Source organism: Cottoperca gobio, chromosome 10 (genome assembly GCF_900634415.1).
Source record: "Cottoperca gobio chromosome 10, fCotGob3.1, whole genome shotgun sequence".
NCBI lineage: Eukaryota > Metazoa > Chordata > Actinopteri > Perciformes > Bovichtidae > Cottoperca > Cottoperca gobio.
The window spans coordinates 17788602-17801925 of NC_041364.1; the positions used below are offsets into that span (position 1 = coordinate 17788602).

General features: G+C 39.7%; 1 protein-coding gene across 6 annotated transcripts in view; it reads left to right on the top strand.

Annotated features, from left to right (window-relative positions):
* ablim3 (actin binding LIM protein family, member 3) overlaps positions 1–2871 on the top strand; it is a 43094-nt gene extending 40223 nt beyond the window's left edge. For 4 of the 6 annotated variants that reach the window (XM_029441881.1, XM_029441883.1, XM_029441884.1 and 1 more), the window contains 5 exons: positions 323–378; positions 580–646; positions 750–760; positions 888–968; positions 1592–2871. In XM_029441881.1, coding sequence (XP_029297741.1) covers positions 323–378; positions 580–646; positions 750–760; positions 888–968; positions 1592–1705 — 329 coding nt within the window. In that variant the 3' untranslated portion in view covers positions 1706–2871. The remainder of the gene's footprint in view (positions 1–322; positions 379–579; positions 647–749; positions 761–887; positions 969–1591) is intronic. The other 2 variants (XM_029441882.1, XM_029441886.1) reach the window with 1 other exon arrangement.
* Positions 2872–13324: the final 10453 nt, after the last annotated feature.

A 13324-nucleotide genomic window follows, 5' to 3' on the forward strand; every position in this document is an offset into this window, starting at 1 on the left:
ATATTACAAACATATCTGAAAATGATTTAGGCTTATTGCAGACCAACTCAGTTTGGGCTTCTGGTTTATTTAAATAATAGTTTAATTAGATCATAAATGATATGTTTGATTCAATAACCTTACATCAAAGCTCCAATATTAAGCCCACACATCTGGAACTTTAGGAATGTTTCTGTTAGTCATGAGCGCCATCTTCTGGCACTGAACGGCACTGATCGTATGATTTCAAAGTGCCAAACCACATGAAAATAATTAGAAATTTAAGTAACTGTTAACTAATCTTGACTGAGTTAATATTGTACTACTGCTTTCTGCATTTTAGATTTTGTTTGTAAGTCCGCCTCGCTCCCTGGATACGGACGCAACGGCATCCAGAGGGTGAGACCACAGTGAACATAACACCACAAAACATGATTAGCTGTATTAATTATACAGGCTTGGGGGATTATTTCTGACACTAGGGTATTGTTTGGGCTGTTATTTTTTTCATACTCTTATTACAGATGTTTACATATCTCAGGCTAAAAATATGCCAGTATCTGTTTATGTTGAAGTCGCTGTCGCTCTCTACACCTGCAGCCTCAGAGTGCAGATTGCTACCAGTACCAGTACGACAGTGGCAGCGAGGGCAACTGGGGAAGCCGAGGTAATTTAATATGCATTTAAACACCTACCTCTTATTAGATTGAAGCAATTAATTCAATGTTTTGTTCTTTTCTACTGACTTAATTTTCTTTCTTTCCTCCCAGCAGAATATACGGTAAGGTTTTACATTAATCACTTGAATAATTCATTCCCATGTGTATTAGCCTTTATGTTGAATAATCCCAGTGTTAGTGTAAGTGTCCAAAATTTGATAAAGCATGGCTGCCTCTTCCTCCCTGCAGATTTACCCCTATGAGGCGCTTATTGTCACCACCAGAGGTCGCAACAGGCTGCCCAAAGATGCAGACCGAGCCAGACTGGAGGTAAGTTATGAATGGGCCTTTAGGATAACTGCTGGGAATAGAGAGTCTGGTCTAGTTAAACAGTAGCACCGTAGCCAAGGCTTTACAAATACAAAGGCTATACCTGCAGCAGAACCCCACCTACCTAAGAGACTTCTGACAAGCCACCCACCAAACTCTGTCAAATATTATTTGTATTTAAAATATATCTATTAATTGATCTGTTCAATTATGTTTTGTGTCAATTGTATCTCTTTATATTATAGTCTGTTGCCATTTATGTAATTCTGGATGAAAATACAACAATCTTTTTAATTCATGCATTTATTTCTTTTGCCTGAAAAATATATATTTTTTGAATTTTCTCGAAGTTGAAAAGAATAGATAGATAGATAGAGAGAGAGAGAGAGAGAGAGAGAGAGAGAGAGAGAGAGAGAGAGAGAGAGAGAGAGAGAGAGAGAGAGAGAGAGAGAGAGAGAGAGAGATAGATAGATAGATAGTATATTCTCTATCTTGTAACGGGTCCTTGGCTGAAATTCGATTGAGAAACTCTTCATTAGAGGAATTGAGTTGAGTAATGTAAGAAGAAAAAGACATGTATAATGTGATAACTGTGTGTCATCTCTTCACCATTGTGTTCTCAGCGTCACCTGTCGCCAGAGGAGTTCCTCCAAGTGTTCGGCATGACTGTGGAGGATTTTGACCGGCTGGCTCTGTGGAAGAGAAATGATCTCAAGAAACAGGCCCGACTGTTTTAATAACATGTGGACGCCTGTTGATTACTGCCATAACTAGAGCAAGAGACTGTAGGAGGGGTAGAAACAGATAGTTAGACTTCTGCTCGGTTTTACTGCCATGGCTGAGAACCTGTTCTAGATCTCCTCATTTGACAAACCAAATTCTGGTCACACCTGCGTGGGCTTCTGAGATACTGAGGGAAGGCCACAGAGACATTATGCACAGATGGACTGATACACTGTTACATGGCTGTGTGCTGGAGTGGTGTGCAAGCAATAGAGGCTATTAGTGATGTGCATTTCTTAAGCCTGAAGGATGGAGGAGGGCATGGCTGTGCCCTTTTAAGGCCACATGTGGTGATATTTGTGACCAGAGCGGCAGTACTTAAAAACATAAAGAGGAGAATTTTGGCTTTGCCTTATTTGTTATGCTCTCTTAGTTATGAGTGTGCAGCACCAGCAATCTGAATGAGTAGAATGTAGATATCATTTATGACACTTTATCAGTGTGAATGATTAGATGGGGAGAATGAGTGAGCGAGCATACAGCAGCATCACTTTGCTATGGTTTTTAAAGATGCATTTTGTTTACCCGTTTTCCTGTTTTTGCTCTTTCACCTGAAATACTGTGTCCCTCTGGTTTACACTAATTGATATAGAATGAAAAAAGTAACAATATGAGGTAGATACAACTTGTTTCAATTGTACGTGTGATCTGCATTGATTTGTGTGCAAATGAAAACCAAAGTGAGAATGCAAATATACAGATTAGCAGATCACTTCCATGTAATGTTCTGGTTAAATAGTTAAAGGTCACCAATAGATACAGTTCACTGTGCAGCTGTATGGTAACTTAAAATAATGTGCAATCCGGTAGATTAAATAGATACAGGAAACATCAATGTAGTCCTCCTGCTCCATGTTTCCCAGCTCATTGCAATAGAATGATGACTAAATGTTTTATGATGAGGACTGTAGTCATCCATACATTTACATTCACTATCATTTGTATTCTTTTAGAATGATAATCCAATCATTTTTGTAGCTACAGAGATTATATTCACTCACAATGAAAAACTCTGCAAGGTATTTAACACACTGACAAAGATCCAGGTTTGTTGAAGACTTTACTTCCTTTGAATACTGTTATTTTTGATTTTGTCACTAAAAATTAAACTTGAAACAAACACAGTCTCCTCTTTTTGTATTTGTAGTTTGGAAGAAACCACCTGTAAAAAAAAAAGCTTGGCGTATTTGTTTTCTTGTTGAGTTATAAACTAGATGGGAAGATCCCTCACACTCTGATGACTCTGTGGAGCAGCTAAAGACTTGAAACAGCTTCCAAAATTCATTGACACATTGCTCCTAATTCATGTAAACGTTGACAACGTGTTGCCATTTCTTGGCCAGCGGCAGTCTCCACTGGTTGCCTAGCAATGGCCTAGCAATATATATATATATATATATATATATATATATATACACACACACACACACACACACACACACACACACACACACACATGTGAATTTAAGGATAGATATGCAGATGTTTGGACGTTTGGACAGAGCCAGTTTTAAGGAAGCTAATTATTGCCAATTTGATGAAAAGGAATAATCCAGTAAGTCCTTATACTGATAAACTGTTTTAGAATAATGACATAGTATCTCAAAATAATGACATATTGAGAATGTTCTTCTTCTTTTTTTTATATTAACTCATTACTTTGAGATATTAAATCTTAATTTTGAGATAAGCCTCCTAAGTCATTATTTAGAGGAAGTTTGTCAGTGACTTAGAGAGGATCACTCTTTTCATCACAAGGCTGAGTTTTCATCTTATTGTGTTATTTTCCTGGCGGAATTGGACTACCTTCCTCTTGTTTCCAGTATTTATTCTAAACTAAGCTAACCGGCTGCTGGCTCCAGCTAGCTAAATAGCATATTTCCTACTGACTTGAACGTTTTATTAAGCTTCCCTTCTCGGAAAGGAAGTGAATAAGCACACTCCTTACTAGCTTGAGGAATCATTGCATGCCTGGCTCAGGTCTGTGCCGGCAGCTTCCCTGCAGAGGCGGACGCTAGGACCCAGCAGAGAAGCAGCGGATCTGTAATGTATCGACTGTATCTGTCAGCGGTGGCTCTCCACGCCTTCACACACACAAACAAACACACACACTCACTCACACACACACACACACACACACACACACACTCACTCACTCACTCACTCATGGGCCTGCATTCAATTTCAACAACTCTTACATGGACAGCATCACCAGCAGAATGGAAACAAACGGCATCAAATGTAAGTTTACTTTTCAACGTGAAACGAGACATTGACTGACAGTGAGTTGCTTATTTGAGTGTTTTGCTTCAGTTTGTGCAAGTTTGCAAAGGTGAGTTTAGATATAGACCTATGCATGTTTGTTTTATGTGTTAATTGGTCATTTTTTTGCGGCTGTCAAAAACGTTGGTATCGTTTCACACACCGACTGTGTGTGTGTCCTTCCTCCCACACTTCTGACTGCAGCACCCTCACTTAGGCTTCCATTGCACTGGTGTTACTGGGGACATGTGGGACACAATTACTGAGAAAACATACCTTAACACAGTTATATTTTTCTAAATTTCCGCCCTGATTGCTCTTAATTTTCTGTCATATTATTCTCTAAATTTATATTCTCTCTGTGTGACTATTAGAACCAGAAATCAGTTGTCTGGTACACTTCATTTCCCCTGTAATTCCCCCTCCTGTTGTACATCTAAGACACAATGGTAGTGCACTTTAAACATATAAATAATGTTGCTTTGGTCTCCCCTCCAGCTGCTTGGAGAGGCAGAGAACCAAGTGTTCATCTGAAGGTTGATTGTTGTTATAGAAAGTGAACCTCACTCATCCTGAGTCAAGTCAAATATCTGGATGTGGAGATGAGATATTTGGAGGTTAGGCGGTAATCATTGTTTGATATCGGACACCACCAGCAGAGAATTCTTCATAGAAATCTCTGGAGTGCTCCAGAGCTTTTTGTGTTGAAATAGCAAGAAATACAAAATGTGTTTCCGCCCCATGTGTTTTCTTCAGTGCAGTTGCCCCCCTGCACAGTACAACATTTATCCACATTGTAACTGAAAACAAGGTTAGAAGTGACAGCGTTACCAGGGAAAGGTGTGACCCAACTCAGCATTTCAAATATTTCAGTTTAGTGATTTTAATTAGTTTGATGTGTTTTTACACATAGACTTGTTGCCAGCTGCCAGGCGGGTACACATGTGAGAGAGATGATGACATCCAAAATACTTTTTTTTCATCCACACATGTCACTTCTGCCTTTCCTGTCCATGATTTACTAATTTGACATCCTGTCTCACCTTGTTGGTGTATGTGGATGTCAGCAGTTTGTTTGGTGTGCACACAAAGTATCTAAAGAAGGAAGTTTCTTTAGGTCTTGTTGGGAGGAATCCTTGCCTGTCACTGCCATCTCTCTCAACACACACACACACACACACACACACACACACACACACACACACACACACACACACACACACACAGTACAAACACAGGAATTTTGCTTGACTGACTTTCTATCTGAGCTTTGTGTTTGTGTAAACACAGCAGGAGAAAACACAGCAGGAGAAAACACAGCAGGAGAAAACACAGCAGGAGAAAACACATGGTGACGGCTAGTGATCCCTGGGGAGCACCCTACTGTTTACATGGTCTTATAATCCCCTGATTGACTGCTGCTGAATCACTTTTCCTTCAAGCAATGATATTTTAGTTTAGATTAGTCTTTGAATGTGAGAAAATAAGGACAAATGCCCTTTACAAGCTGCTAAAGTGACACCTTCCAATCATTTATTTAGTCTAAACAATAATTAAGAAAATAAAAGGATGAAGAAGTACATTACAGTTCATTTTGTCCAAAGCAACGTACAAAAAGTGCAAACAATCATGGAGATACAACTTCGAATAGCAAGAATCTTGTAAGTACAATAGCTTCAAATAGGTACAATCGTACAAGTGAACACTGTCTTCAGATAAGCCAGTTTGAAGTGCAACATAAGTGCAACATACAGAAACAGTAGAATACAAATTCAAGTATTAGCTATAAATAAGTAATAACAAGTGTTGTACTTAAAGCTGCATTAACTGAATTTTGGGTCAATACAAGCAAGTTGTAAACTCCTCCACGATTGCTGCTGCTGGAAATGGGGTTGAGTGAACCAAAATATTCAAAACAATGAGCTAAAAGATGCTAAAAACTTCCCCAAAGTTGAAGAGAACGACCATCACATTACAGGTCATGAGTCCTTAGACCCATTGTTAATGTAAACAATATTGATTAGTGCAACTTTAAATTGATCAGTTATTTGTCTTAAAGGTTATTTTTGTTCATGTTCTGTCTATCAAAGCTTGCTGTGCAGAGTTACATAAGCTCAGCTATCAATCCTGTTAAGGTTGATGAAAGGCAGGTATGAACTTGAATGTTAGGAGCTTATTAATATGCACTATCCAAGCCAGCTGGAGCAACAGTGTAATACAAGTTTGGTTTCCACAGTGAGAAGCAGTGCACCAGGTGGGTGTGAGAGGGGAGAGGCTGTCCCCACAGAGATGCATTGCAGGGCTGGGATTGTCTGTGATTTAGCTCAGCAGATCTGATGAATCAATTGTGGCTATTGTCAGGATGTTTTGGGAGCATATGGAAGAAGTTGTGGACACAACAATGATCTGCTATGGGCTCCACAATGATGCATAAATGTTACATACTGCTCATATAAGCACAAGTCTGCAGCGTGTGCATGAAATGCATACTCTATCCACGTCTTTCCTCTAATGAGATGGTTTAGCATTCCACTGAGAAATCTATGAATAGAGAACCTGTGTGTGTGCCTATGGGGATTTTCTTTCCTTATAATTGTTATATTCACATACAAAAGCAACCGATGGCTCTGAGAAACAATACATTTTTGTCATGATACAGATCAAGTCTTCAGGCTTGTGGAGAATGTGTTTGAGATTAAACAAGGATTTGAATTGTTAAACTTTGAATGACAACATGGTTTAAGTGGGTACGGGTTAGCGGGGCTAAAGAGCACAATTAAAATGCAGTCTGCTGTCGTCATCTAGCCGGTGGTTGCTGACCTCGCTGTGTGTGCATTTATGCCCTATTACTCATTATGTATGCAGCAATCTGCATTTCACATTGCAAAACTAAAGTTTGTGGAAGTAAGTTCACTCCAAAGTTTATATCATTAGTTTTTTTGTCTGGTCTGTCCGCAAGACAACGAGCAAAAAAACGTTTTAAATGGTTGTTTTCTGAATGGCAATTGGTTCAATCAGGGCTAGGCTAAGCTAACATCGTATCAACACTCAAAATAACGTCTTTTGGGCATAAATACAGCAGCAAATGTATTGTTTCATAGACAGTCTAGGGTTTGTACACATATATTTCCTACACATTTCCACCTTGTTAGAACTGTTTAAAATTTGCAACCTGCAAAATTCACCTTGCGTCATTCGCGCCTATTCACGTTTACCGCTTTGCATTGATTTTAAATGTAATCGCGCCGCGCGGAAAATCTGTTTCACGTCCTGTGTGAACGCACCAATAAAGGACTATTCCATCATTTTTTAACCTCTGGGTCTTACTGTTGAAAAGCTGGTTCCAGTGGGGCACTCCTGTCTGTTCTGTCAGTGCATGGTACTGGATGCTGTGTTATTCTAACCAATAGAAACACCAGCTATAATAATAAGGAGATATAAGGAGAAGGAATCTCACTCCCGTATGAGTTTTAATTATACATGAAAGATTCATAAGTTCCCTTGTTTTGTTTTGTCTATGAGACTTTATCAAGAGAGCTTTTAGTTATAAAATGAGTGTGCTGACACGCATACATACAGTACATTATATTACATACATATACAGTATATGCCCCATCATGCATGAGCTGTAAATCATGGATGATTGTGGACCAGCCCTATAAAAAGTGGAATTCCCCTCTTTAACCCTTGTGAGATGAGAAGATCACCATGATTCATATGTCTGTGAAGGGTATTTGTAGGCGTGCACGTGTGCGTTGTCTATAGGGCCTATAGGCAATGGTCATTCACAGCTGTTTATAGGGGGTTTCCATGGAGATGTGCTGCACAACATTACAGCAGTTCTATGACACTTAGAAGTATGGTGTTTTATTATGTTGGAGAGAAGTGACTCTGCCTGGGGTGTGTATGCAGACAGGTACGAGCAATAAACTCACAGGGAGTTTCAGATTTATTGGAGAGACTTGGCAGAAAATAAGAGTCTAGATAGAATACGACTTGCCTTACCTGTTATCAGTTAGGTTTACTATATGTTGCTTGACAACAGCCACAATTTAGCAGTGAAATATGATTGATATTAATATTCATGTATAGAATTGTAATTTATTAGCCTTAAGGATACATCCAAGTTAGCAGTTCAAACAGTACAACAAGTACTAACAAAATGTGTTTCTGATTCTGTTTAAACTCAGAAGAGTTTAAACAGAATTCATGGAAAAACATCGATGTGCGATCTGTAGTTTCATTATCTGGAACATTGTTTAAATGGGGAAAAACACATATTTAAGTGTCTTTGAGTTTCTAGAAAAGCGCTTTACAAATCTAAAGTATTATTATTATTCAGCACATCAGCATGTGATGGAGACATGTGATTTTATTCCAGTCCATGCCCATTCAGTTATACAAAAGCAGTGCATAGTGTGTGTGTTACGAGTGTTACGGTACACAAGACTGTTCTTCAGCAGGAGAAACTCTTGTTCTGCATGAAGAGGTAGACGAGGTACATTGACATTGTTATTTCATTGACTGGGAAGTTTCATGGAAGACGTTTGACTAAATTGTCACATTCGTTTATTGCATACTGAAACATTATATATAGAAAATAGGAAGGCTGTGGTACATATGTGTGTGTCACGTTAGGGTTTACCTGGTGCTGGGAAATGCCTTTCATTCTGGAAGTAAGAAGAACTTGTGCTCTATGATGCTTTTCTTGCGAACAACTGAAGGCAGCACTCCCCCTCCGGTCAAAATCCCATTAACACGAAAAATCCCAAATGGAGACAAAGCAGCTCCTTTGCCCCTTTTGTGTGTGTGTGACTCTATGTGTGTGTGTGTGTGTGTGTGTGTGTGTGTGTGTGTGTGTGTGTGTGTGTGTGTGTGTGTACGTGTATGTGTGTGTGTGTGTGTGTGTGTGTTGTGTATATTACCCTTGTCTGTGCAACATCAGTAAGACTGTGCTTCCACTTGCAGAATAGCATCTTTCTCAGTGTGTGAATACTTTTCTGTGAGGGAGACATAGCATGGTGATGATCTCATAGGACTCAGGGCAGATACTGGATCTGAATAATACTGACTGCACTGTAGGGCCTTTGTCTGGCAGCAGCAGGCTGAGTCAAGTCCTCTGTGCCATCTCAGACCTGAATAAATCACAGAGCAGAAAACAAAAAATGAGAAAGAGGGGAAGGAGGTTTAGCAGACAGACATCCCCTACATCATGGTCAGTTCAGCGACCTTTCACCTTTGACCTGAGTCCATATTGAGAAATACCCAGATGCAACTATTGCAATCTGGTCATCGCTACTACTCCATGACTTCTACCCATCTGTCCATTTTTTATACCTGATTCTTTTCTGTTCAGGGTCACTGGCGAGATCAGCCTATCCCATAATGCATTGGGAATAGAGGGAAATCCCCCTCAGAGTTTGCCTGTTGATCACAGTGCTTAACAAGCATATTTGATGATGCAATAGATTTGACACAATAAGGGGGAAGTAAAGGTATACAAGAGAGATGAATTTGACATGAACTATGGGTTCAACCTGTTTTTAGAAACAAACGGTTTTCTACATTGTTTTTCATCTTGTTGCACCCTCTTCTTCTGCAATGGGTTTAATGGTTTCACAACTAGAGTATGTGTGCCTCTTACTGCTTATCTCAATGAGCCAACTCCGAATTATCGCATAACGGTAGTAGATGGAAATAAGCATTCATTTGCATTTTCTTTTGCAGACTTTCTCAAAATGTGGTTAACATTTAGGATACATGTGTATAAAAACATGGCTACATTCACAGTAAGTAAAACAATGGAAAACCACATCTTTGTATCAGGACATTGTGAGCTGTAAAGTATTGCTCAACGCTTGTTTTCCTCCAAGTCACACGATACACTATGAAAGTATTTCTGTGGCATATTACACCTTTGTTTGTGATGCCCCACATCCGTCAGATTTGGCCGCTATTGAGCTGACAACATGTAATCCAAGCCCAAGTTCAAGCTCACTAAAACAATGCAAAAGTTATAGTGCAAAAGTAGATGAGGAAATGAGCAGCAATGCTTTACTAACCTGACCTGTAAGTGGAGTCCTTGACTCTCACTCCCAGCTGAGATAGCAGTGTGTGTGTGTGTGTGTGTGTGTGTGTGTGTGTGTGTGTGTGAACATCAAAAGCTTATGTGCTCCACTGCTGCCCTTCAAAGCCGGTTAATGCTTGAACAGGTGAGTGAGTGGGAGCACAAACCTGTAATTTTCCCACTCCATCACCATGGAAACGTCCCAGCCGCTCAAGAGGCATAATGACTTTGAGAAGATTTATTTCCATGTGACAAGCTCATTAGATCAGCCTAATTAGAAGGAGAAAGGAGGCACGTTCAAGCTAGGAACACACCCCATTTAAATTATGTCTACAAATATTTGCAAAGTCGAGGGTAATTCAACCTAAACCTTGCTCTACTTTAGGGAGAGTTAAACTAAGATGTAAGGCCGGGCAGTAATTGTGCTGTGGAATGCATTTTCCAAATGCCATAGGCTCTGCCTAATGTAAGATTATTAAATGGGATTTTCAAGTAAACAATCAGATAAAGTGTCAATGTGCAATGTACCTGGCAATTATTTTTGAAAATAAGAAACTAGCACAGAATACTACCTAATGTATCACAAAGACATTCAAAGCAATGTATTTCCCTGGATTGTTTCCACCTCTAGTATATTCATTGTATTTGTGAGTACACTTGTGAGTATCATGTGGTGTGAGATGGATCATTTTATGATAACCTGAAGCATCTTCCCGTCCAGGTACAATAAAAACAGTGGGGAGAACATGTTTTTTCCCTTCTCCCCTAAATTTGTATACCTTTACGACTTCCAAACCAAATAAGTTTTTCCACATGCTTCCCTCACCTGCTTCTCAACTTCAGCTGGTTTTGCATTGTGTATTTTGTATGTGTGTTTATTGTTGTCTGTTTGTCTAAAATGTCCACCCACATAATAAATGTCCATGTCAACGCCATGAGAAAGGAATTCTCCCTCTCAATGGGACAACCTGCAGCAGCTAAATAAAGGGTTGTAATAATAGCATATTCAAAAGCTCCATTATATTGTCATCTGTTTGAAATACAGTTGTAGAAGCAGGCACGTTTAATTCTATCTAGCCCAGGATCTAGACAGTGCATTGAGAATGGGCTCACAAGAGACAGCCCAGTAAAGGTGGGAGTGGGTCAGCTGACAGGAAGAGGAAACAGAAGGCCGGAGGTGATAAGTGATGTCACCAGAAGAGGGAGGAAGTCCATCTCTATAGGGGGCATCCCCATACAGTTGGTTGACCATTAATTAATGTAGGACAGGAAAAGTGTTTTGTTGTCAGCATGCGGAATAAAATCAAAATAAGTCTCTAAGGGTCTTCAGTCTTTGGCTTTTCAGAGCCAGTATGATCTTTAAATGACTTTTTCAGCTTACTCTCACATATAACGAGCCTTTATGCTACATGACGTCTGGGTTTCATTCACATTCACTATCCTCTTAGCTCAGTTTTCAGAGGGGATGTCCATCTCTTTAGCTGCTAAATGTTCCACTATCTTCACCAGCTAGTTGCTCAATTTGTCTATTTGGTTGCTTGGTGCTAAAGAGGTAGCAGAGAGTGGGATTTGACTGATTGCTGCTTGCTGTGTCTGGAAACAACACTGGTGTGAGTGAAACAAAACTATAAAGTTGCAAGGCCACAATACCAAAACAATAAGCTGAAAAACACTTCAATACCCCGTAAAGCCCCGAGGTGCGTTTCTAGAAACGCGTCGCCAGCTGAACCACTGTTTTCCTGTGGTACCTGCCGCACTTTCTTGCACCATAAGTCGTGTTTTTGTAGCAGTTTTTAGACAAGTATAAATGTTCAAATATTCTCAATTTCTCAGCACAAAGCGATCTCTTAGTTGGCTTAGTCAGCCAATTAAATCAAGCTACTTTACCACTCCTTCATGTTTTGATGGCAGCAGTGGGACTATGGCAAATGCAGACAAAAGGTTGGTATTGCAGTATTTAATTACAAGGTACTATATAATTCAAAGTCACCCCATTATTCAAATAATAATCACAGCAACGAGTAAAAAGGTTTTCTGTCTCCTGTTATAATCCTCATCTGCACTATACTTCTCTTTTTGAATAGGCCCTATGTCAGTTCCAACCAACAAGATTGGTTGATTCCTTTTATTCAGAGAAATTCACCATCGCTTTTTCGCCGCGTAATATTCACATTCTGTGTGAAGGTGTTCATGGCAAAAACAACACTTTGCAAAAATGTATTGACGAATGAATTAATCACACACAAAAAAAGGCCCTCGCTGAGTAAAGGCCTTAAAAATATTGATTTATTGCAACATATTTGAATCCGGCTGTGTTCGTGCACCTCAAGTCCTACCCTGAATGATGAATACACACGTAACAAACAGTTGCAACAACACAGCAAGTTAACAGTTTCAGTCATCTCACTGATGTTGTATCATCTTCCCATTAAACCAACACTGTCTCCATTTACCTATCGTGGGCTCTGGTGATATCAACTTGTGAATGCCCGGGCATGTTTTGTGCCGGGGAGAGGAGAAGTGTCAGACTTGGGAAATGTCTGGAATCTGAGGAGTAGAGTGGGAGGAGATATCATCATGATAGGGCACAGGCTGGTGAGAGATGGCATTGTTGGCACAGCTCTTATTGTAATTAAAAACCTCAACAACATCTGGTCATCTGGTTTACCTCACCTTTGTTGGCATGTGTTGCCTACACACAGCTCAATGATCTATATATGGCAACTGGGTGTGATACATTTTTAACTACAGATGTGGCATCCATTTTTTAGTCTGTCTTCTAAATGTTATGATTCAGCTTTTTTCCCCTAAACATGCATATCCCATCTTTGATGACTGAGTTGGATGGTGGTATTTAGATAACCCTCACACGGCATGAAGATAACATTTAAACCCTAAAGGAAAAAAGCCTCTCCTGTGACTTACATAACATGAGATAAGATTGTATGGTTTTTTTTTCATTTCCTTTCAAAAGTCGCTGAGTCATATTGTTCAACCGACCTTAGTGATGAGACAACGTAAGACTCCCACACTTTGTGCCTGGACACCTCAAAGTCTTCAACCTGCAGCGCTCTTTCATGTCAGATCGGGTTGGGAAACTGCTGTATACCCAACATGTCCAAAGACAATAAGGAAGGGGAGACTTCCAAGAAAAGCCCAGCAGTTTTCATTAGATACTGATCTCTTGTGGAGTCACAGATGGTACAGTCGTTTGATTTTCTCACAGCCGCTTTGTTATGTGGTT